Source organism: Staurois parvus, unplaced genomic scaffold (assembly GCF_062004578.1).
Source record: "Staurois parvus isolate SC_StPar_1 unplaced genomic scaffold, SC_StPar_1.0 ptg001352l, whole genome shotgun sequence".
NCBI lineage: Eukaryota > Metazoa > Chordata > Amphibia > Anura > Ranidae > Staurois > Staurois parvus.
Window position 1 is genome coordinate 2,199,075 of NW_028319148.1, and position 22,405 is coordinate 2,221,479.

The 22,405-nt window shown below is 42.0% G+C and overlaps 1 protein-coding gene and 1 long non-coding RNA gene across 2 annotated transcripts in view; both read left to right on the forward strand.

Annotated features, from left to right (window-relative positions):
• LOC149436684 (uncharacterized) overlaps window positions 1-1,025 on the forward strand; it is a 57,303-nt gene extending 56,278 nt beyond the window's left edge. Inside the window, exons 7-8 of the mRNA XM_089661590.1 lie at window positions 855-879; window positions 980-1,025. Of these exons, the coding sequence (XP_089517716.1) occupies window positions 855-879; window positions 980-1,025 (71 nt within the window). The remainder of the gene's footprint in view (window positions 1-854; window positions 880-979) is intronic.
• Window positions 1,026-2,225: 1,200 nt separating this feature from the next.
• On the forward strand, window positions 2,226-12,451 carry LOC149436685 (uncharacterized). The gene is made up of 3 exons (XR_016308287.1): window positions 2,226-2,289; window positions 2,598-2,644; window positions 10,029-12,451. It is a non-coding gene; the product is annotated as an uncharacterized LOC149436685 (long non-coding RNA).
• Window positions 12,452-22,405: the final 9,954 nt, after the last annotated feature.

The window sequence follows — 22,405 nt, forward strand, 5'->3', positions numbered from 1 at the left end:
AGATCACTATAGGGCATAGTAGTAACATAGGGGCTGATGGATCAAACCACTGCTCTGCAGGAACAATGCCATTTATAGCGATGCTATAAAGTCCACCAAGCCCTGTAGATAATAGAAGCCTACAGCTTGATCGTTGATCCCCTACTATCCTCTGTGGTTTCTCCTGCCAACCTCTACATCACTACAGGGCACAGCAGTAACATAGGGGCTGATGGATCAAACCACTGCTCTACAGGAACAATGCCATTTATAATGATGCTGTAAAGTCCACCAAGCCCTGTAGATAATAGAAGCCTACATCTTGATCCTTGATCCCCTGCCGTCCTCTTTGGTTTGTCCTGCCAACCTCTACATCACTACAGGGCACAGCAGTAACATAGGGGCTGATGGATCAAACCATTGCTCTGAAGGAACAATGCTATTTATAATGATGTTGTAAAGTCCACCAAGCCCTGTAGATAATAGAAGCCTACAGCTTGATCGATGATCCCCTGCTATCCTCTTTGATTTCTCCTGCCAACCTCTACATCACTACAGGTCACAGCAGTAACATAGGGGCTGGTGGATCAAACCACTAGGGCAGCAGCAGGATCAGCGATTCAACACCAAGGAAGTACTGGATTTTCTACATTCTCTGTGCAGTTGTTTCCCTCACAGTGGAGATCAATGTTGCTGGAGAAGTATCAACTATTTTCGGGGAACTTTTTTTTTTTTAGAACTTTAACTTCGGCATCATAGACAACTTAAAGTTTAATTTAGTAAGAATGTATATAAGGACTTATGTACTGTACTGTACTTTTCTAACAGTGAAATTGTCACCGGGGTAATAATTTTCTTTTTTATGATATTTTCAGGTGTGATTTGTAAAGAGAAAGAGAGGTGGGTGTTTCTGTGTTAATGACATCTTGTTTTTGCATATCAATACAGATCTTCCGATTCTGATACCCTGTTAATTATGCAATTGTCCCTTTTACTGTAGGATGACATTTCTGACCTACTGGAAATGCCAGTTGCCTGACAGTTGAGCCATCGGTATATTCTGGAGTATTGACTCAGAACAAATATATAGATTGTGACTTCTGAATTAACTCTGAAGTTGCAGATCAGAGTGCCTACCTCAGTTCTGACTGATGTATTGAGTTAGCTCAGGGGCAAAGTCTTACAATGTGTTGAAGCTATAGAATCAGCCAAGCAAATAGTATTTCTCAAGGAAAGTCAACAATGACAGCTTATGCAGGAGTAGCGCCCTCTAGGTTAGCTAGATATGATTTTTGTGAGTCAAAGGCTTGTGCCTGGGTTGAGTCAACCTGGGAGCGAGGTAGAGAGGTCACCTCAGCACAGGCTGGGAGGTTCTACAGGTCAGGGCTTCTGGAGTCCTCCCACCCTTCTGGAAACTGCTGGAACTTTCTGGAAGAGGAGTGGAGAAGGGCAAGAGACCTAGGTTTGAATGCTTAAGAGAACTTGGCCAATCCCTAGGCAGGAGGCCAGGCATAGTAGCTAAGGGCAACCCTTAATTGTGGCAGAGTCTAAGCAGAAGGTGTAGTGTTGGACTTGAGTGGAAGATTGACTGAAGGAAGGTTCTGGAGTGTGGAGTCAGGGAGGGGAGCCTACCTACAGGCTGATTGCTGGATGGAAGGAGCTCTACTGTGCCACAAGTCTCCTAGGGAGGACAACCTGCCAGCCGGGAAGGAGCCAGCCAAGCTTAAGGCTTGAAAGCAGCTGCAACTCACCATGCTGACAGGACAGGACAGTGTGAGTACTTCTACAAACTATGGACCAGACAAAGGTAGTTGATGGTCAGGTGCAGTACCCAACTAGTTCCCATCTGGAACTGCTTAACTGCAAATCTTGGAATCTCTTGCTCAGGGATACCCTTGGGACACCTGCTTGAGAGAGGAAAGCTTCATCTGGGGTCTGAGGAGGTACACCTAAGGGGACATCAGTGCTCATTAAAGAGACAGTTGCTACTTTTTGTTTTTTTTCTACGAAGTTGTCCTCACGTTTTACAGTTCCTTGGACATCCCATATACCCCTAGACCTCATCCAAGTTGTTAATCTCTTAATAAAAACAAGCTCAAGGACTGTTTTACTGACTGAGAGAAAATGTGGAAAATGTATTTTGCCTGGCCATACAAAGCTTAGGGGGACCCGTCAAGCTCAGTGGCCCTTAAGGGGGTTAGTGCTACACAGGAATTTTCTTTTAATCTCATACATTTACTTTTTTCAGAGTAAAGTCTGCACCTTCACCTGTGAACCATGCTTCAAGGGCTCCGAACAATGATGGCAACGGTAGGGGGAGAGTATAGATTTGATCATTTGTTTTTAATCTAATCTTTGATTTTTAAAAAATCTTCTTTTCTCTTCTCTTCCTTTTTCTTCTACCTATTCCTTTCTGTTCTCTCCTTTCTTAACTTCTTCTTTCTTGCTCTTCTCTGTCCTGCTCTTCTCTGTCCTTCCCTTTCCATTTTGTTCCCTCCCTTTTCCTATCTTTCCATTTTTGTGATTCACTTCCCTTTCCCTCACTTTCTTCCCTTAATATTTTCCTTCACCTTGCTTTTGTGTCATTCTGTCAGTAATTAATTTTCTTTCTCTTTAAGTGGAAATGTGGAATATCGAATCCAGCAATATAGCTACTAGTCAAGAGGTGAGAATCAAAAACATCCATTGACCACCTTCTCCACCATCAACACCTACCAGCTGTCTGTTTTGTTGAAATACCTACTGGCCATCTAGTATCAGCACCCTAAATCTGTATTTTTATTAGCTTCCAGGGGTCCCATCATAGTGGGAGAGGGAGTTCTATCAGTGTCAGGCAGTCAGACTCCATTATATAGCTCAGTGCTTCCTTTCTAACACTGGATGCAGAAGTTCCCCTTCCCATCAGTTTGCTGCTAATTCTTCATTGTCCATTCAGCACACTGTGTGCAGGAGAAACCATTGTGACCATCTTGGCTATGGAGTGTGGCGAACAGAATTACAAATATGTTGTATTTTCACAGGTGAAATATTTTCTATCTATGGTGTCCTTTTATGAAACAGAGATCTTAAGGAGATCCTAAGGATCGTTGCTGATCTCAGATCATTAGTGGTTTAGGAAACAGAGATGATCAGCGGAGAACATGTTCTCCGCTGATCATCTCAGCACACAGATGGCCAGTATATGAAGGAGCGATGTCAGCCCTTCACTGGCGATCTGTGTTCTCCCTCCAGATTTTTCAGCCCGGAGCTGGAGAATCGGGGGAACCGCAAACTAAGCAGCTTCTCCTCATTCAGAGAAGCAATCTACACCGCTTCATAAAAAGACATTCAGAGGAGAACTCTCTCTGAGAATGCCGGAGAACTGAGCAGTGGTCATTTACTGATGCATGATAAAAGGACACCTATGTTGGTTATGTATGTTTGGCTGCAGTTCAGTTTGAAAGAACAGCACCAATGCTTCAATACTTATTCTCCAGTTGATAGAAACAGTGGAATCTTTTATAACTGCTGCCTATGCCATCAGCAAATGTCTTAATACTTGTTTTTTCTGGACTCCTTCTGAGCCAGAGAGGATAGAAAATAATGCTATTTCTGGAGAAGGAAACATGGTTTCACCATATATTTTAATATATGTCACTTCAGAATTTTAAGCCTAGGAATTATGATAGCGTAAAAAAACTGCAACAAAGTTTGTAGGGTGTATCTTCAACTTTCCTACTGCTAACTACTCCATGCCACCATTCTTTCCACCGCTATTACTGGCAAATACCAGTTGTCAAAATGATAGCCAGGAATTGCATTGCATATCAGGGGTGGATATAAAAATGCTACTGCTCCTTTGAAGAATAACAGTGGTGGCGAGTCTGCAAGTGTCATTCACTTAATACAGTGTAACAATGTATGGTTACACTACAGCCTTGGCCAAAAGTTTTGAGAATGACACAAATATTAATTTACCTGCAAGGAAACATGTATAGTCATCATTGCTTTGCACAAAAAGGGATTCATAGGCAAGGATATTGCTGCTACTAAGATTGCACCTAAGTCAACCATTTATCATCAAGAACTTATAGAAAAGAGGTTCAATTGTTGTGAAGAAGGCTTCAGCCCAAGGAAGTCCACCAAGCTCCAGGAACATCTCCTAAAGTTAATTCAGCTGCGGGATCAGGGCACCACCAGGACAGAGCTTGCTCAGGAATGGCAGTAGGCAGGTGTGAGTGTATCTGCATGCACAATGAGGCAAAAACCTTTGGAGGATGGCCTAGTGTCAGGAAGGGCAGCAAAGAAACCACTTATTTCCAGGAAAAACATCAGGGACAGATTGATATTCTGCAAAAGGTACAGGCATTGGACTGCTAAGGACTGGGATAAAGTAATTTTCTCTCATGAATCCCCTTTGGGGAGTGTTTGGGGCATATGGAAAAAACCTTGTCCGGAGAAGAAAAAGTGAGTGCTACCCTCAGTCCTGTGTCATGCCAACAGTAAAGCATCCTGAGACCGTTTATGTGTGGGGTTCCTTCTCAGCCAAGGGAGTGGCTGAGAATTGACTCATAATTTTGCTTAAGTACACAGCCATGAAAAAATGGTACAAAAACATCGTCTGAGGGCAACTTCTCCCAACCATACGAGAACAGTTTGGTGATGAACAATGCCTTTTCCAGCATGATGGAGCACCTTTCTGTAAGGCAAATGTGATAACTAAGTGGCTTGGGGAACAAAACATCGACATTTTGGGTCCATGGCCAGGAAACTCCTCGAACCTTAATCCCAATAAGAACTTGTGATCAGTCTTCAAGAGGTGGGCAATCAAAATAACCCAACAAATTCTGACAAATTCCAAGCGCTGATTATGCAAGAATGGGCAGCCATCAGTCAGGATGTGGCCCAGAAATTGATAAACAGCATGCCAGGCTGAATTGTAGAGGTCTTGAAAAAGAAGGCTCAGGAATGGGGTAAAGTCATTTTCTTTGATGATTCTCCTTTGGGGAGTGTTTAGGGCATCCGGAAAAAACCTTGTCCAGAGAAGAAAAAGTGAGTGCTACCATAAATCCCGTGTCATGCCAACAGTAAAGCATCCTGAGACCGTTCATGCGTGGGGTTGCATCTCAGCCAAGGGAGTGGCTGAGAATTGACTCACAATTTTGCTTAAGAACATGAAAAAATGGTACAAAAACATCTTCTGAGGGCAACTTCTCCCAACCATCCAAGAACAGTTTGGTGACGAATAATGCCTTTTCCAGCATGATGGAGCACCTTGCCGTAAGGCAAATGTGATAACTAAGTGGCTTGGGGAATAAAACATCAACATCTTGGGTCCATGGCCAGGAAACTCCTCAAACCTTAATCCCAATAAGAACTTGTGATCAGTCTTCAAGAGGTGGGCAATCAAAATAACCCAACAAATTCTGAAAAATTCCAAGCGCTGAGTATGCAAGAATGGGCAGCCATCAGTCAGGATGTGGCCCAGAAGTTGATAGACAGCATGCCAGGCTGGATTGTAGAGGTCTTGAAAAAGAAGGCTCAGGACTGGGGTAAAGTCATTATCTTTGATGAATCCCCTTTGGGGAGTGTATGGGGCATCTGAAAAAAAACCTTGTCCGGAGAAGAAAAAGTGAGTGCTACCATAAATCCCGTGTCATGCCAACAGTAAAGCATCCTGAGACCGTTCATGCGTGGGGTTGCTTCTCAGCCAAGGGAGTGGCTAAGAATTGACTCACAATTTTGCTTAAGAACACAGCCATGAAAAAATGGTACAAAAACATCTTCTGAGGGCAACTTCTCCCAACCATCCAAGTACAGTTTGTTGATGAATAATGCCTTTTCCAGCATGATGGAGCACCTTGCCATTAGGCAAATGTGATAACTAAGTGGCTTGGGGAATAAAACATCAACATCTTGGGTCCATGGCCAGGAAACTCCTCAGACCTTCATCCCATTGAGAACTTGTGGTTACTCCTCAAGAGGCGGGTGAACAAAATAACCCAACAAATTCTGACAAATTTCAAGCACTGATCACGCAAGAATGGGTGGCCATCAGTCAGAATGTGGCGCAGAATTTGATAGACAGCATGCCAGGCTGAATTGTAGAGGTCTTGAAAAAGAAAGCTCAGGACTTGGCTAAAGTCATTTTCTTTGATGAATCTCCTTTGGGGAGTGTTTGGGGCATCAGGAAAAAATCTTGTCCGGAGAAGAAAAAGTGAGTGCTACCATAAATCCCGTGTCATGCCAACAGTAAAGGCTCAGTGTCATGCCAACAGTAAAGAAGGCTCAGGACTGGGGTAACGTCATTTTCTTTGATGAATCTCCTTTGGGGAGTGTTTAGGGCATCCGGAAAAAACCTTGTCCGGAGAAGAAAAAGTGAGTGCTACCATAAAAGAAGGGTCAACACTGCAAATATTGTCTCTTCGCATAAACCTAATGTTGTTGTGAATAAAAGACACTTTGAAATGCTTGTAATTATAATTCAGTATATCATAGTAACATCTGACAAAAAGATCTAAAAACATTAAAGCAGCAGACTTTATTTTTGTGTCATTCTCAAAACTTTTGGCCAAGGCTCTGTCATTCAAATGTTGAACAAAGGTGTGGCTTTTATTCAGCATATGACATCAGTTAAAGAAACCTAATAATTTTAGCGAAATCTTAAACAGGACAATATGTGAATTAAAATGCATAGTTTTTATTTGCAGTGAAATTACGTTTTCAAAACGAACACTGGTAGAAAAAAAATCTCTTTTTTTCTATAATTTCCAAGGAAAGTCAAATCCATTTACAAGGGCTGAAAATGTAAGAAAGGGATTTTTAAGGTTCAATTGATATATCAAATCAAAGCGAGCAATTAAAAGATATATTTTATTACAAAATAATTAAACTATATATATAGATAATACAAAGGAAAACTATATGGACAGTACTGCAAGAATGCATTGTAAACAATATATTGTTGGAGATATCCTCTATGTATGATCCTTAACATGTTTGGCTTCCTCGGGAGGCATTCACATATGAAGGATACTAGGGAAGATACAAAAAACATTCATGTAAAATAAAAAAAAAAAAAAAAACAGCAGAAGGTGTGATAGAGCATGTACAACCACAGACAAAGATGCCCCCACCCACCAATTCACCCAGATCCCACAGTCCATGACTCACATCACCACAAACCGTGTCAAGATGGATCAATGGGAATTGTGGGAACAATTCAGTACTTTGCACAGCAAACCGCAGAGGAGATATATAGACCACAGAAAATGTATTGGAAAATATCTATACACTGAAGAAGCCATGAAGGCGAAACATGTTGGGGATATCTCCAACAATATATTGTGTACAACGCATTCTTGCAGAATTGTCAATGTATATGTCCTTTTATATATATATATATATATATATATATATATATATATAATTTTTTAATAAAATACATCTTTTAACTGCTTACTTTGGTTTTAATATATCTATTGCACCTTAAACACCCCATTCTTACAATTACAACCCCATCTTGTTTGTAATTGAAGGGATGTGGTATATGATATATACTGTAAAAGAAAGTCTAGTTTAACCCCAAAAATTAATGTATTACTTTGTTATCTTAAAGTGTTACTAAACCCACAACAGTAAAATCGGTCTGTATATGCAGTAAAGCATGCTTGTTATACTCACTGTGGAACCTAAGGGGTTAATCTTCTGCATTGTTTAAAAATGCTGTTTGATCCTGTCTTCTCTGCTTCTCCTCTTGTTCAAATGTTCACATGTTATCACCTGATAAGACAGACTGAACCGTAGCCATTATGCTCATGCTCAGTTTAGTGTGTATTGCTAGAAAGGGTTTTTTTTTTTCTTGGGAGAGTGCATGTGATCAGCACAGGGACAATCAGTACTGTCCAGACAGAGGACAGGGGTCCTGCATCCTCCTAGAGCAGAAAGAAAACTTCTCCTAAAAAGCTTTAACCAGTGCTCTGCTGGACACTGATAGAAATCACAAGATGAGAAAAAGGTATTTAAGCAGCTTATATTTGCATGTCCATGTACTGTGGGAGACCAGATATAGGGGATGAAGGGTCCTGGGTTAGGTAACACTTTAAGTAATGACAAGGTTATTGCCAGATCAACAGATTCATAGTGGAAAAATTAAAATTGTTCTGGTATCAGTTAAATCGGAAATCCCAAATCATTTTCACAAAGTAAACCCAAGTAGGCATTGTAAAGTACATGGATAAAAATTTGGTGGGTTCAGCAGGGACCAGCCAAGATTCGATCCATCTATGGACCGGCTGATTATACCCAGGTCAATCCATTGATTTTTTTGCATTTGATTCCCACACGGAAAAAAATATATTTGAAATATATTTGAAAAATATTCTTCCCAAATATATTGATACATATTTGAAATGCCACAATTTTGGCCATATTCAATATATTTCCATATATATATATACTGTATGTTGAAATGTGTTTTTATTACAAAATATGTGAAAAAATGTTTTTGAAAATACGTCTCAAATACACTATATGTCTTTAAAAATACAAATCTACATTTTTGGAATGCATTTCCAAAAATATATGTAAACATGACTTTTTTATATGTTAAAAAAAATCTGAAGAATATATTTAAAAAATATATATATATTTTTTTAAAAATATATGTTTTTAAAATATATTCTTTGGATTTGTTTTTTATGTAAATGTATTTAAAAAAATATTTTTCATATATTGTATAATAAAAACGCATTTTAACATACAGTGTGTGTGTGTGTGTGTATATATATATATATATATATATATATATATATATATATATATATATATGTGTGTATATATATATGTCATTTTAACATATAATTTTACATATATTTGTATTCCAAAAATGTAGATTTGCATTTTTAAAGACATACAGCATATTTGAAAATTTATTTTTAAAAATATTTTTCATCTATTTTGAAATAAATACGCATTTCAACATACAGTGTGTGTGTATGTATATGTATATATATATATATATATATAATTTTTTTTTTTCTAAATATATTTAATACGGCCAAAATTGTAACATTTCAAATCTATGTCATTATATTTGGGAAGAATATTTTTAAAATATATTTCAAATATATTTTTCTTCCATGTGGGTTACTACGATTACTGCCGGCAGCTTAAGCCTCTAGCAGTAATCATTGTGTTATGCCAGCCAGGAAGGCTTTCTGTGCTCCCCCTCCCCCATTAGAAGAACATAAATAGCACTGCTGGAGGTAATGATAAATCCTCCTGCGCTTATATGGATGATCCCTCAACTCAAGCTGCTCTCACCCAACCTGACCTAATAGGTGTATATACAATATGAAAAATATATGGTGAAGCGCTAAACCATATATTTTTTCATATTAGCACTGCAGGAGGGATTCCTCCACAGGTCCGGACTGACCATTTAGGCACTCGGGCACTGCCCGAGGGCCCGGGGTCAGTAGGGGGCTCAGGAGATGCCCCAGGTACCTTTCATAGGCTTTTTTGCGTGTGGTTTGAGTGTGGGTGAGGACACAGGGGCCCCATGATTTCCTATTGCCCGGGGGCCCGATGAGATGCCCCTATTACCTTTCATAGGCTTTTTTGGGTGTGGTTTGAGTGTGGGCAAGGACACAGGGGCCCCATGATTTCCTATTGCCCAGGGGACCCATGAGTTGTCAGTCCGCCCCTGTTCCCCCATCAACACATTCAATCAAGCTATTTTCTTTCCTTCCACCCATGGTGGAAGGAAAGAAAATCAAATCTTCTGTGGGCTGCATAACTCAACCCACTCACAGGTATCATTGGAACCCCAGCCCCTTGGTTTACACTTCTGAATGGAATGAACCTGATCCTGGGCCATGGACTCTGCCGCGCTTTTGTAATTAAATTAGCAACGGCAGATGTAGCTAAAGGTGAAATTTGCAACTGCAGCCACCAATCGCAATAAAACTTCTGAAAGTTGGGATTCTAAATAAATAAACGGGAGGGACTTCTTATTCTATTTTACTGAGCTGTGATAAATTCTAAGTAGCACTGTTTTTCTGTTCTAGGAATTCGGGGGCACTGTGTACGCTTATTTAAATATGGAAGCACTCCAACATGGTGATGGGAAAAGAAATAAAGATAACCCTTCAAATACCGATGATCAGGTTGTTTATGCCGCTGTCAAGCCTGCGTCCGATCAAGTGATATATTCAACTGCTCGCTAACATCTTAGACATGGGGATTCTTCAGAAACTACATTAAAGAGGAAGACTGAAGAATCGACAGCGGAGTGTTGCAGATTGGATACAAATATCCCCAATTCATGTGTTCCTTACACCTTCGAGGAAAGCACCAAGATACAAACATTTTTTCCTTTTTAAGGTGAAGTTGATCGACATATATCTCTTTTAACCCATGCAATGGTAATTTTTATGAATTAAAATAGACAGGTGCAGCACTGAGTAATAATAAACTGTTATCATATACACGCTTTCATGCAATAACAACTGGTGCAAACAGATGATGTCACCGAATGGTGATTCTCAGTGACTAAATAGTTCAATAGGGTATGGTAAAATCGTGCGGATCCTGAGGGATCACAATGCCAAGTGTGTGGATATCCTGATCCGGGAGTGATAGATGGCGTGCTTCAAATGAATGAAATACGCACTCACCAGAAGTGCGTTTACAACACGCAATGTGAAATCCTGTGCCTCCAGACAATTAGTGGATCATCTGTTCCCAGGTCAGGTCATACATCAGATAACCATCTGGACATCAGCATAGAGGTATCACGATCCTTTGGTGCGTATCGCCATCTTGGGTCATCTCTTTTAAAATGGGCACTGCGAATGAAGACACTCACACAGAGTGCCCAATAAGAGACCACATAGTGTGATACTATATATAGTACCTTTATTCCAGTAAATGAGTGTTACAAGATAATCAAAAAAGTACTGACCATATGTTGAAAGTGGCCACCAACGGTGGTCAGACGTCCGGTTGCTGTAGCCCCCCCTGACGCGTTTCGTGCGATGCACGTAGTCATAGGGTACAAGGGCTTGGTCATTTTTATGTTATGTACGGTATGTAAGCATCCCAAATTATTGAGCCCCTAACACCTTCGCGAAAAACAAAAGGATACAATTTTTTTTTTTTTTTAGGGTGACGTTGACCAACATATGCCTCCTTCAACCTATCTAACTATATTACATAGTTAGTCTGGCTCAAAAAGACAAAAGTCCATCCAGTTCAACCATTAAAAAAAGAAAAAAAAAGTTATAATCCTATACCCACAGTTGATCCAGAGGAAGGCAAAGAACCCAGCAAACCATGATCCAATTTGTTGCTGCAGGGGATACAATTTTATTTTTTTTTAGGGAGACGTTGGCCTCTTTCAGCCTATCTAACTATATTACATAGTTAGTCTGGCTCAAAAAGACAAAAGTCCATCCAGTTCAACCATTAAAAAAATAAAAAAAAGTTATAATCCTACACCCACAGTTGATCCAGAGGAAGACAAAAAAACCCAGCAAGGCATGAAGCAATTTGCTCCTGCAGGGAAAAAATTCCTTCCTGATCCCCCGAGAGGCAATCGGATATTCCCTGGATCAACTTTACCTATAAATGTTATATCCAGTTATATTCTGTCTAATATTGTTTAAAAGATTATTTTTTTTTTTTAAATCATACTTACCAAGGTGGATGCAGCATTGATCGGATGCTGCATCTGTTCCCCGCTGGCTCTATGAGTGAGAACTGAGTAATCAGACACCATTGATCGCTCAGTTCTCCCTGCCGCTCTGTCTACTGTACCCCCCCTCCCCCCCCAGTGCTCACTGGAGTGCTGGGCTGTGGAGGGAGCAGGAGTGCCTAGCTCAGGCTCTCAGCAGATCACTGAGAGGCTGAGCTGGGTGCTGTTCTAGGCTCCTAGGTGGATCCAAACCATATGGTCATGATTTTTCCCCAACCTGGACCAGCTGAGGGACGTCAGTCAACAGCAGATGTTAGCCTGCTGTCAGCTGAAAAGAGGTCACAGAAGTGCAGAATGAACTGCACTCCTGTCATCCACAGGAGAAGTACAGCCAAACAAGCTTTGACTGAACTTCTCCTTTATTATTTATGAATTACAGTTGCGCCTTCTTAAAACAGAAGATATCTACATGTTTCAATTATATCACAAATTCCACAAATATGGGAGATATGCCTGTGCAGTTTACATACATTGCATTTATGATGGCCAATAAGCCTAAAAAAAAGCTAACTGCATTTTTTTCCTTCCTTTGGATCGACTGTGGGTGTAGAATAGTGTATATTATTTCTATATTCTATATTATCTATTATTTTTTTTAATTGACTGGACTTGTGGTTTTTTTTCAGCCTACATTTGTGCAAAAAAGTTTGCAGAGCCTCGGATAATTGGTAATACATTGCTTTGAAAAAGTCTTCCTACCCCTTGAAATGTCCACCATGTTGTCATGTTACAATGTATTTTATTGGGATTGGATGTGATAGACCAACACAAAGTGGTACTTAATTGTGAAGTGGAAGGAATATGAGAAATGGATTTCAAATTGTTTTACAAATAAATCTGTGAAAAGTGTGGCGGAATTTGTATTCAGCCCCCCGGAGTCAATACTTTGTAGGACCCCCTTTTGCTGCAATTCCAGCTGCAAGTCTTCTTGGGGATGTCTTTCCCAGCTTTGCACATCTAGAGAGGGACATTTCTGCCTATTCTTTGCAGAATCGCTCAAGCTCTGTCAGATTGGATTGAGGGCATCTGTGAACAGCAATTTTCAAATCTTGCCACAGATTCTCCATTGGATTTAGGTCTGGACTGTGACTGGGCCATTCTAACACATGAAGATGCTTTGATCTGAACCATCCCATTGTAGTTCTGGCTGGATGTTTTGGGTTGTTGTCCTGCTGGAAGGTGAACCTCCTTACCGGTCTCAAGTCTTTTGCAGACTCTAACAGGTTTTCTTCTAAGATTGCCCTGTATTTGGCTCCATCCACCTTCCCATCAACTCTAACCAGCATCCTTGTCCATGCTGAAGAAAAGCATCCCCACAACATGATGCTGCCACCACCATGTTTCACAGTGGGGATGGTGTGTTCAGGTTGATGTGCAGCGTTAGTTTTCCCCCACACATAGTGTTTTGCTTTTAGGCCAAAAAGTTAAATTTTGGTCTCCTCTGACCAGAGCCCCTTCTTCCACATGTTAGCTGTGTCCCCCACATGGCTTCTCACAAACTGCAAACGGGACTTCTTATGGCTTTCTTTCTGCAATGGCTTTCTTCTTGCCACTCTTCCATAAAGGTCAGATTTGTGGAGCGCACGACTAATCATTGTCTTGTGGAGAGATTCTCCCACCTGAGCTGTGGATCTCTGCAGCTCCTCCAGAGTTCCCATGGGCCTCTTGGCTGCTTCTCTGTTGAATGCTCTCCTTGCCCAGCCTGTCAGTTTAGGTGGACGGCCATGTCTTGGTAGGTTTACAGTTGTGCTATTCTCTTTCCATTTTCGGATGATGGATTGAACAGTGCTCCATGAGATGTTCAAAGCTTGGGATATTTTTTTATAACCTAACCCTGCTTTAAACCTCTCCACTCCTCCAATTGGTTCCACTAGATTTTAGTTAGGGGTAAAGGGGGCTGAATACAAATGCACGCCACACCTTTCAGATATTTGATTATGTACCACTTTGTGTTGGTCTATTACATAAAATCCCAATAAAATACATTGACATTTTTTGTTTGTAACATGACAAAATGTAAACAATTTCAAGGGGTATGAATACTTTTTCAAGGCACTGTATACAGTATGTAAAAAAATAACCAATAACAACCTGCACTAGGTGTGACGTAAATGGTAAAACAGCAGCTGTCAAAAATGCTGGCAACAAACAATTAATATTAAGAAACAATATGCAGCACTGATTTACCCTTTGTAATATATACCATAAACATATAAAAATAAAATAAAATAAAACAGATAATAAGGTACGGTCCTCAAAGTAAGTCAGTGATGTGCAGCGGGAAATCATGTAAACCCAGGGGCGGACTGACCATTTGGAAACTCGGGCACTGCCCGAGGGCCCGGGGTCAGTAGGGGGCCCCAAGAGATGCCCCTGGTACCTTTTTCATAGGCTTTTTTGAGTTTAGGCAAGGGCACAGGGGCCCCATGATCCCCTATTGCCCGGGGGCCCCATGAGTTGTCAATCCGCTCCTGTGGAAACCCCATATCCATAGAGACAACAGTGCCACAGAAGAAAAAGAAACCCTTTACCGTCAACACGCACAGCCCTTTACCGGAAAGGAATGACCACAAATCAAGCACTCAAAACAGCGCATGGGAAGTGTATTGATAGCTAGGGGTCCCAACAGATCTCTTCACCGAAGCTTTTCCACTGCAACTTACCGTACAGCATAAATACAATATTAAATTAAGAGGAAGATCAAAAGCTCCCAAATGTATATATGTGAAAAAAAACTAAATCTCTTCATTACGTAGTATTTAGTGAAATCGAAGGTTTAATAAGAATACCTCACTTACAAACAATGAATGAAGTTCATCATGTAAAATCCAAAGATGTTTCCAGCCAACAAGATGGCCGCGATGTGTGGCATGATGTCATAAGCCGTAGCTCAACCCTACACGTTTCGTCATACAAAGACATCATCAGGTGCGTGGACTTCCAACAGGCTTTATATACCCATCAGGCGGAAGCGCAGTCACGCATCAACTACTTGTGCGCCAATAACTGGAAACCAAACCCTCAACACTAAACAGGATGCATTAGCAACACCACAGAGCAGAAACAATATATATTGGAACCTGGAAAAAACATACATTGAAGAGACAACCGGGCAAAACAAAAATATATAAATAAATAAACTAACATTGACCATCAAAACAAATAGGATAAATAAAAAGGTTGAAAAACATCAATAAAGTAAAAATAATAATCATAATGATAAAGCAATTTATACAAAAAACTTGTTCAGCGCCATCTTGTGGTTAAAAAACGTATAACATCTAATCCAAATGATACATAACACATCCTAACAAGTCATACATGTATATCTCCCATGTATTATCCCTTCTAAAGACAACATCATTCATTGTCCTTGATTCTAAACAATAAAACAACACTGAGAGCCCATAATAAAATAAAATGTTCAGCTATTGTTAATGAAAGCATTTACTTCCCATTCAATAGTTAAACCCAAAGGGGCATATGGTTTTAAAATCTAAATCCACCAGGTCTCTAATTTAGAAATTTCCCATCTGGTATGACTGCCACACCAGTTAGGAGTAAACCTATCTATTGCCATGATGAGTGTGCCATTAGGATTCGTCCCATGACACAGGGCATAGTGTTTAGACACACTATGATTTGGAAAACCTTTCGATATATTGTCTAGTTTTAGTTCTTAAAACTGTGTATTGCCCCCTTGCTTCCCCTTGCTCAATCACAGCATGCAGTCTTTGGTAAGAGTTGTCCGTGAGGCCCCCGAATTCTTGCAGGTGGTATAGTTGCCATTCCTTTTGGTAAAAATGCCTCCAGGCCAAGCAGTCTTTGGTCGTCTTGCATTAACCGCACATTTGGGATCTCCCCAGAGTGGCTCCATGATATTAAGGTCAGGAGACTGTGATGGCCACTCCAGAACCTTCATTTTTCTACTCTAACCACTGGAGGGGCAACTTGGCCTTGTGCTTAGGATCATTGTCATGCTGGAACGTCCAACAGGATCCCATGCGTGGCTTTCATGAAGAATGCAAATTGTCTGCCAGTATTTTCTGATAACACGCTGCATCATCTTGCCATCAGTTTTCACAAAATTCCCTGTGGCTTTAGAACTCACACACCCCCAAACATCAGTGAGCCACCATCATGCTTCACAGTGGGGATGGTATTTTTGTCACTATAGGCCTTGATGATCCCTATCCAAACATAGCGCTTAAGGTTGTGATCATAAAACTCTATTTTGGTCTCATCATTCCAGATTACAGTGTGCCAGAAGTACAAGAAGTGAGGCATGCCAAGGTGTTGTCTGGCATATTGTAACCGGGCTTTTTTGTGGCATTGGAACAGTAAAGACTTCTTTACAACTCAACGGTGAAGCTCAGTTTTGTTCAAGTATTGTCATATTGTGTTCCTTGAAACAACCACGCTATCTTTTTCCAGAGCAGATTGTATTTTTCCTGACGTTACCTGTGGGGTTTTTCTTTGTATCCCAACCAATTCTTCTGGCAGTTGTGGCTGCAATCTTTCTTGGTCTACCTGTCTTTTGCTTGGTATCAAGAGATCCCCAAATTTTCCAAATCTTAATAAGTGATTGAACAGTACTGATTGGCATATTCAAGGCTTTGGACATCTTTTTATATCCTTTTCTATCTTTATGAAGTTCCATTACATTGTTACACAGGTCTTTTTTTCAGTTCTTTTCTGCTCCCCATGGCTCAGTATCTAGCTAACTCAGTGCATCGATGTTAGAACTAACAAACTCATTGACTATACACTGACACTAATTGCAATTTAAAAAGCCACAGATGTAGGAAATTAACCTTTAAATGCCATTTTTACCTGTGTGGGTCCCTTTGTGTGTCTGTACCAAGGCCAAACATTCCAGGTGCTGGGAACTTTTGATCTGGGCCATTTAGGTGATTTCTGATTTAAAAAGAAGACAAGCAACTATGGGATAATAAATGGCTTCATAATGCTACCACCTCCCCCTCTCTCCCCCTCTCTGTTGGGGTCTCCCAAGGCTCGGTCCTCGGGCCCCTTCTCTTCTCCATCTACACCTCCTCCCTCGGCAAACTGATATACTCCCACGGCTTCAACTATCACCTCTAAGCCGATGACACACAAATTTACCTCTCCACCCCCCACCTCACCCCTTCACTCTCTGCCCGTATTACCCACCTACTGAACAACATATCAGACTGGATGTCGCTCCATTTCCTCATATTGAACCTTTCCAAAACCGAGCTCCTAATTTTCCCTCCAGCCCGTGCCCCCCCCTCATCCTCTCCATCACGACCAACAACGCCACCATCAGTCCCACCCCCCAAGCCAAAGTCCTAAGTGTCACTCTGGACTCAAACCTGTCCTTTCAACCCCATGTCCAATTGTTGGCAAACTCATGCAGGCTCCACCTCTGCAACATCTCCAAAATACGTCCGTTCCTAAACTCAGACACTACTAAACAACTTGTTCAATCCCTTATTATATCACGACTGGACTACTGCAACTCCCTCCTCACCGGCCTTCCTCATCACAGACTCTCCCCGCTTCAGTCTATCCTGAACTCAGCGGCCAGACTCATCCATATTACCAACCGCTCCTCTTCTGCCACCCCCCTCTGTCATTCCCTCCACTGGCTCCCGATTGCCCAACGCATTAAATTAAAAATACTAACACAGACATACAAAGCCATTCATAACGCTGCCCCAAACTACCTCACCGACCTGATACCCAAATACCACCCAACCCTTTACTCTTCGCTCCTCACAAGACCTCCTACTCTCTAGCTCCCTGGTCTCCTCCTCCCACGCCCAACTGCAGGACTTCTCCAGGACTTCCCCCATCCTCTGGAATTCACTACCCCAATCCACCAGACTGTCACCCTCCTCACCTTTAGGCGCACCCTGAAAACCCATCTCTTCAGGGAAGCCTACCCCACCCTCACCTAACAGCCGATCTCCTCCACTCCTCCTACCACTCCATCCCCCACAGCCACTTCCTCCTGTACCACTATCCCCTCCCTCCTAGATTGTAAGCTTGAAAGAGCAGGGCCCTCGATCCCCTCATGTATTGTATTGTTACTGTATTGTCTCATGTCCTGTCCCCCACTATAATGTACAGCGCTGAGCAAACCTTTTGGCACTATATAAACACTGTATAATAATAATGTGATCACTATCTTTAAATTAAAGAGTTTTTTTGTCATAATCAATCATATTTTCAATATAAATGCAAACTTTTGAGCACAACTGTATGTATCTATACTCATCATTTACGGTAAAACAATTTTTTTTCAAAACTAACACTGGCAAAAAAAAAAAATCCCTGTTTATGTCTTTTTGTCTTCAAAAACGATCTGGTCCATAAGGAATATCAATTGAATAGGAAATTCCTAAACTGTTTTCACAAATTAAACTCAAATAGCCCAAGTGTCATCATGAGGAATAAAAGAGAAAAGATAATCAGCGCAAACACTAACACCAGATGACCAAACTGATAATAAAAGTCCATAAAGTCCAAATAGATTAAAATAGGAAGGTCCATGGGGCACTTTGGGCAAGCTTCATAAAATACTGTATCAGGACTCTGTGCAATAAGAAAGAAAAAGAATCACCTCTAAGTGCAGCAGAACCACTTTAACCCCTTCCAGTCCGGACACTTTTACCCCCTTCCTGTCCAGGGCAATTTTCAGCTTTCAGCGCTATCACACTTTGAATGACAATTGCGCGGTCATGCAACACTGCACTCATATGAATTTTTTACCATTTTTTTGACACAGATAAAGCTTTATTTTGGTGGTATTTATTCACCGCTGGGAGTTTTATTTTTTTTGCTATGTAAATGAAAAAGTCCAAAAATTTTGAAAAAAAGTGTTTTTCTTATAAAATTTTGCAAATAAATAATCTTTCATAATAAATCTTGACCAAAATGTATTCCGTTATATTTTTAGTAAAAAAAAAATAAGCCAAATTAGTTTATAACCAAAAATTATAATTTTTAAACTTTTTTTACATTTTTATTTTATTTTTTTATATTATTATTTATGGGGGGTTTTTTTGGTTTTTTTTACATACTGTCACCCTAGTAGTACAGTGTCACCATGGTGACACTGTACTACTTGTGGGGGGTGATGAAGATTTTTTTTTTTTTTTTTTACAGTGATTGCTTTTACACCCATATAGAATGTAAAAGCAATCATTTCTCCTTCTCTCTGGCTGCATTCTTGCAGCCATTGAGAAATACTGAGTGAGCTGTGATTGGTCACAGCTTGTCACATGGTACAAGGCTGTTGTGAATAGCCTTGCACCATGTGAACTCTGTGATCATTCACAGATTTCACACGTAGTAAGCAATGATGTCAGAAGTGACATCTTGCTTACTACTTTGCATGTGATCACTGATTGGCCAATCAGTGATCACATGATCGGGACCTCGTACAGAGGTCCCGTCCGACGATTGGTGTTTCACTGTGTCCCAGGGAGCGCGCACAGCTAGAAAAGGCGGGTGCCGTTTATGAACGGCAACCCGCCCCTGGAGTGCCGCCGCCCTGCCGTTTATAAACAGCAGGCGGACGGCAAGTGGTTAATAAATCTCAAATGTAGGAACACTCACATGCAGGGGTGGACTGACCATTTGGAAACTCAGGCACTGCCCGAGAGCCTGGGGTCAGTAGGGGGCCCCATGAAATGACCCTGGTACTTTTTTCATAGGCTTTTTTGAGTTTGGGCAAGGACACAGGGGCCCCATGATCCCCTATTGCCCGGGGGCCCCATGAGTTGTCAGTCCGCCCCTGTTCATATGTAGCAGTAGTAAAACAGGCATATATTGGGTAAGTATAAAAGAAAATATGAGGAACAGCTGTGTTCCAGTACTGGACATCCGCGTCTGCGCCCAGGAGTAGCGTGGTAACAGGAGGAAGAAGGCGGCATGTGTAACCTCACTAAGATGGCATTGAGGCATGAAGTCGGCATTGGCGTGATGACGTCAGGAACATAACGATCCATTTCAAAGCATGCGCTAACCTCTATTGGTGGACGCGCGCTCCTTTTGTCAAGTCGCAGTACTTTTCTCTCAGGTTCTCATACGTGCTCATGTATCAGAAGTGATAAGGATCTCTGCGTCCATGACAACCACACTAAGGAGAAACCTCCCTCACATGCAGGGGCAGATTGACCATTTGGGAACTCAGGCACTGCCCGAGGGCCCGGGGTCAGTAGGGGGCCCCATGAGATGCCCCTGGTACCTTTTCATAGGCTTTTTTGGGTGTGGTTTGAGTGTGGGTGAGGACACAAGGGCCCCATGATCCCCTATTGCCCGGGGGCCCCATGAGTTGTCAGTCCGCCCCTGCTCACACGACTGCCAGTACGTCACTAAACGGTGGTTCTGTTGCACTTAGAGGCACTTCTTTTTCTTTCCTATTTGTCATTATGAGGAATAAACTATTTGTTTGTGTAAATCATTTCAGTTTAGGTTCCTCTTTGTCCACCTCACTATATCCTATGTGGTTAAGCTTTCTAGTATCAGAATTAGAAAGTCAAGGTTTTTACGAAACGAAAAATTAGGAATCAGACATTTTTAAAATGTAGAGAAATGTTCTACAGGAAGTTGGCTGATATCGGTTTGTTCTTCGGAACACAAGAAAAACGGTTTAGTCAATATAATTGCTTTATTATGGAAGAGCTCAAATTATGCAGAACTTGGGGAGTATTCTTCAAAGTGCAGAAATGGCCGTAAAGATGAGCAGAACATCAGATATTAACCCCTTGCCTACAGGGCACTTATACCCCCTTCTTTACCAGGCCAATTTTCAGCTTTTAGTGCTGTCGCACTTTGACAATTGCGCGGTCATGCAAGATTGTACCCATATGAAATTTTTATCATTTTTTTCTCACAAATAGAGCTTTCTTTTGGTGGTATTTAATCGCTGCTGGGCACTTTACTTTTTGTGCTATAAGCAAAAAAAGTGCAAAAAAAAAAAAAAAGTTTCCTGTTTCTATTATAAAATTTTTCAAACAGGTAACTTTTCTCCTTCACTGATGTGCGTTGATGAGGCAGCACTGATGGGCACTGATAGGCGGCACTGATGGGCACTGATAGGCAGCACTGAAGGGCACTGATAGGCGGCACTAATAGGCAGCACTGAAGAGCACTGATAGGCGGCACGGATAGGCGGCACTGATAGGCAGCACTAATGAGGTGTCACGGATAGGTGGCACTGATATGCGGCACTGATTGGTGGCACTGATAGGCGACACTGATAATGGGTACTGATAGACAGCACTGATAGGTGGCACTGACTGACATCACTGCTGGGCACTGACTGGCGGCACTGCTGGGCACTGACTGGCACAACCGCTGGGCACTGACTGGCAGCACTGCTGGGCTGCACTGATGGGCACTGGTGGGCACAGGTGGGTGGGCACAGGTGGGTGGCACTTCTGGGCACAGGTAGGTGGCACCTCTGGGCACAGGTGGTGACACTGCTGGGTGGCACAGGTGGGCGCAGTGCTGGGCACAGGTGGGTGCATTGCTGGGCACAGGTGGGCGCACTGCTGGGCACAGGTGGGCGGAACTTGTGTGTGGCACTGCTGGGCACCGATCATCAGGGCACTGATGATCAGTGACCCTGATGATCGGTGCCGATCCCCGCTCTGACAACTGCTGGTTCTCGGCAGTACTTTCCTAACGATCTGACAGCGTGAGGAAAGTGCAGCCGAGAACCGGCATTTGCATTTCCCGGAGATCAGCGTGTCATTGGACGCGGCTGATCACGTGACGTGGTAAAAGGCCAATCACAGCGGCCTTTTACCACATCACATGATCAGCTGTGTCCGTAGGACACAGCGATCACGGAGATCGCTGGGTGCGCTCCCCCGGGGCGCGCAGGAGAGCGCGTTCTGGGAGGACGCCATATGACGTCCACCCAGAACTGGCCGGCCGCAGTGCAGCCATCATTCGTCTATCTGCGGTCGGCAAGTAGTTAAGTGAAGGATCCTACTCCAGAAGAAAGCTTCTGATAACACATATTCTTGATCATTAAAGGATCATTCTGAAAATTAAAGGATCAGTCCACTTAGGCTCCATTCACATCTGAGCGTAGCGTACAGGGGCGGACTGACCATTTGGAAACTCGGGCAGTGCCCGAGGGCCCAGGGCCCATGAGATGCCCCTGGTACCTTTTTCATAGGCTATTTTGAGTTTGGGCAAGGACACAGGGGCCCTATGATCCCCTATTGCCCGGGGGCCCCATGAGTTGTCAGTCCGCCCCTTGTAGCGTACCATTTTAACTGGTTGCTGGTGTGATTTCTGTATTGTCAGCACCTGGTAATGGATTCAGGTGAGTTTAATTACAAATTACAGGAGTGTCACAAACTTGGAATGCAATTATTTCTTACAATTTTGAGTAGGTGCCCATAATTTTGTTCAGTTCATATTTGGGGTTTTGCGTGGAATGTGCCAGATTTGGCTTTTTGTTTCTCCACGTTTTTTGTCATGCCAATACAAACAAAAGAAATAAACGTGAGAATGCCGAAACATTTGTAATTGCAAAAATTTTCAGAGAGAAGTGGTGCAATGGCATCCTGAGGCAGGTGCGGGGGGTGTGCGCCGCACCGTCTGACACCTACCTCACGGGGTGACACCGGACCTGCTCCATGAAAAGGTAAGTTGTAAAGCAAGCTGACGATCCGATCTATC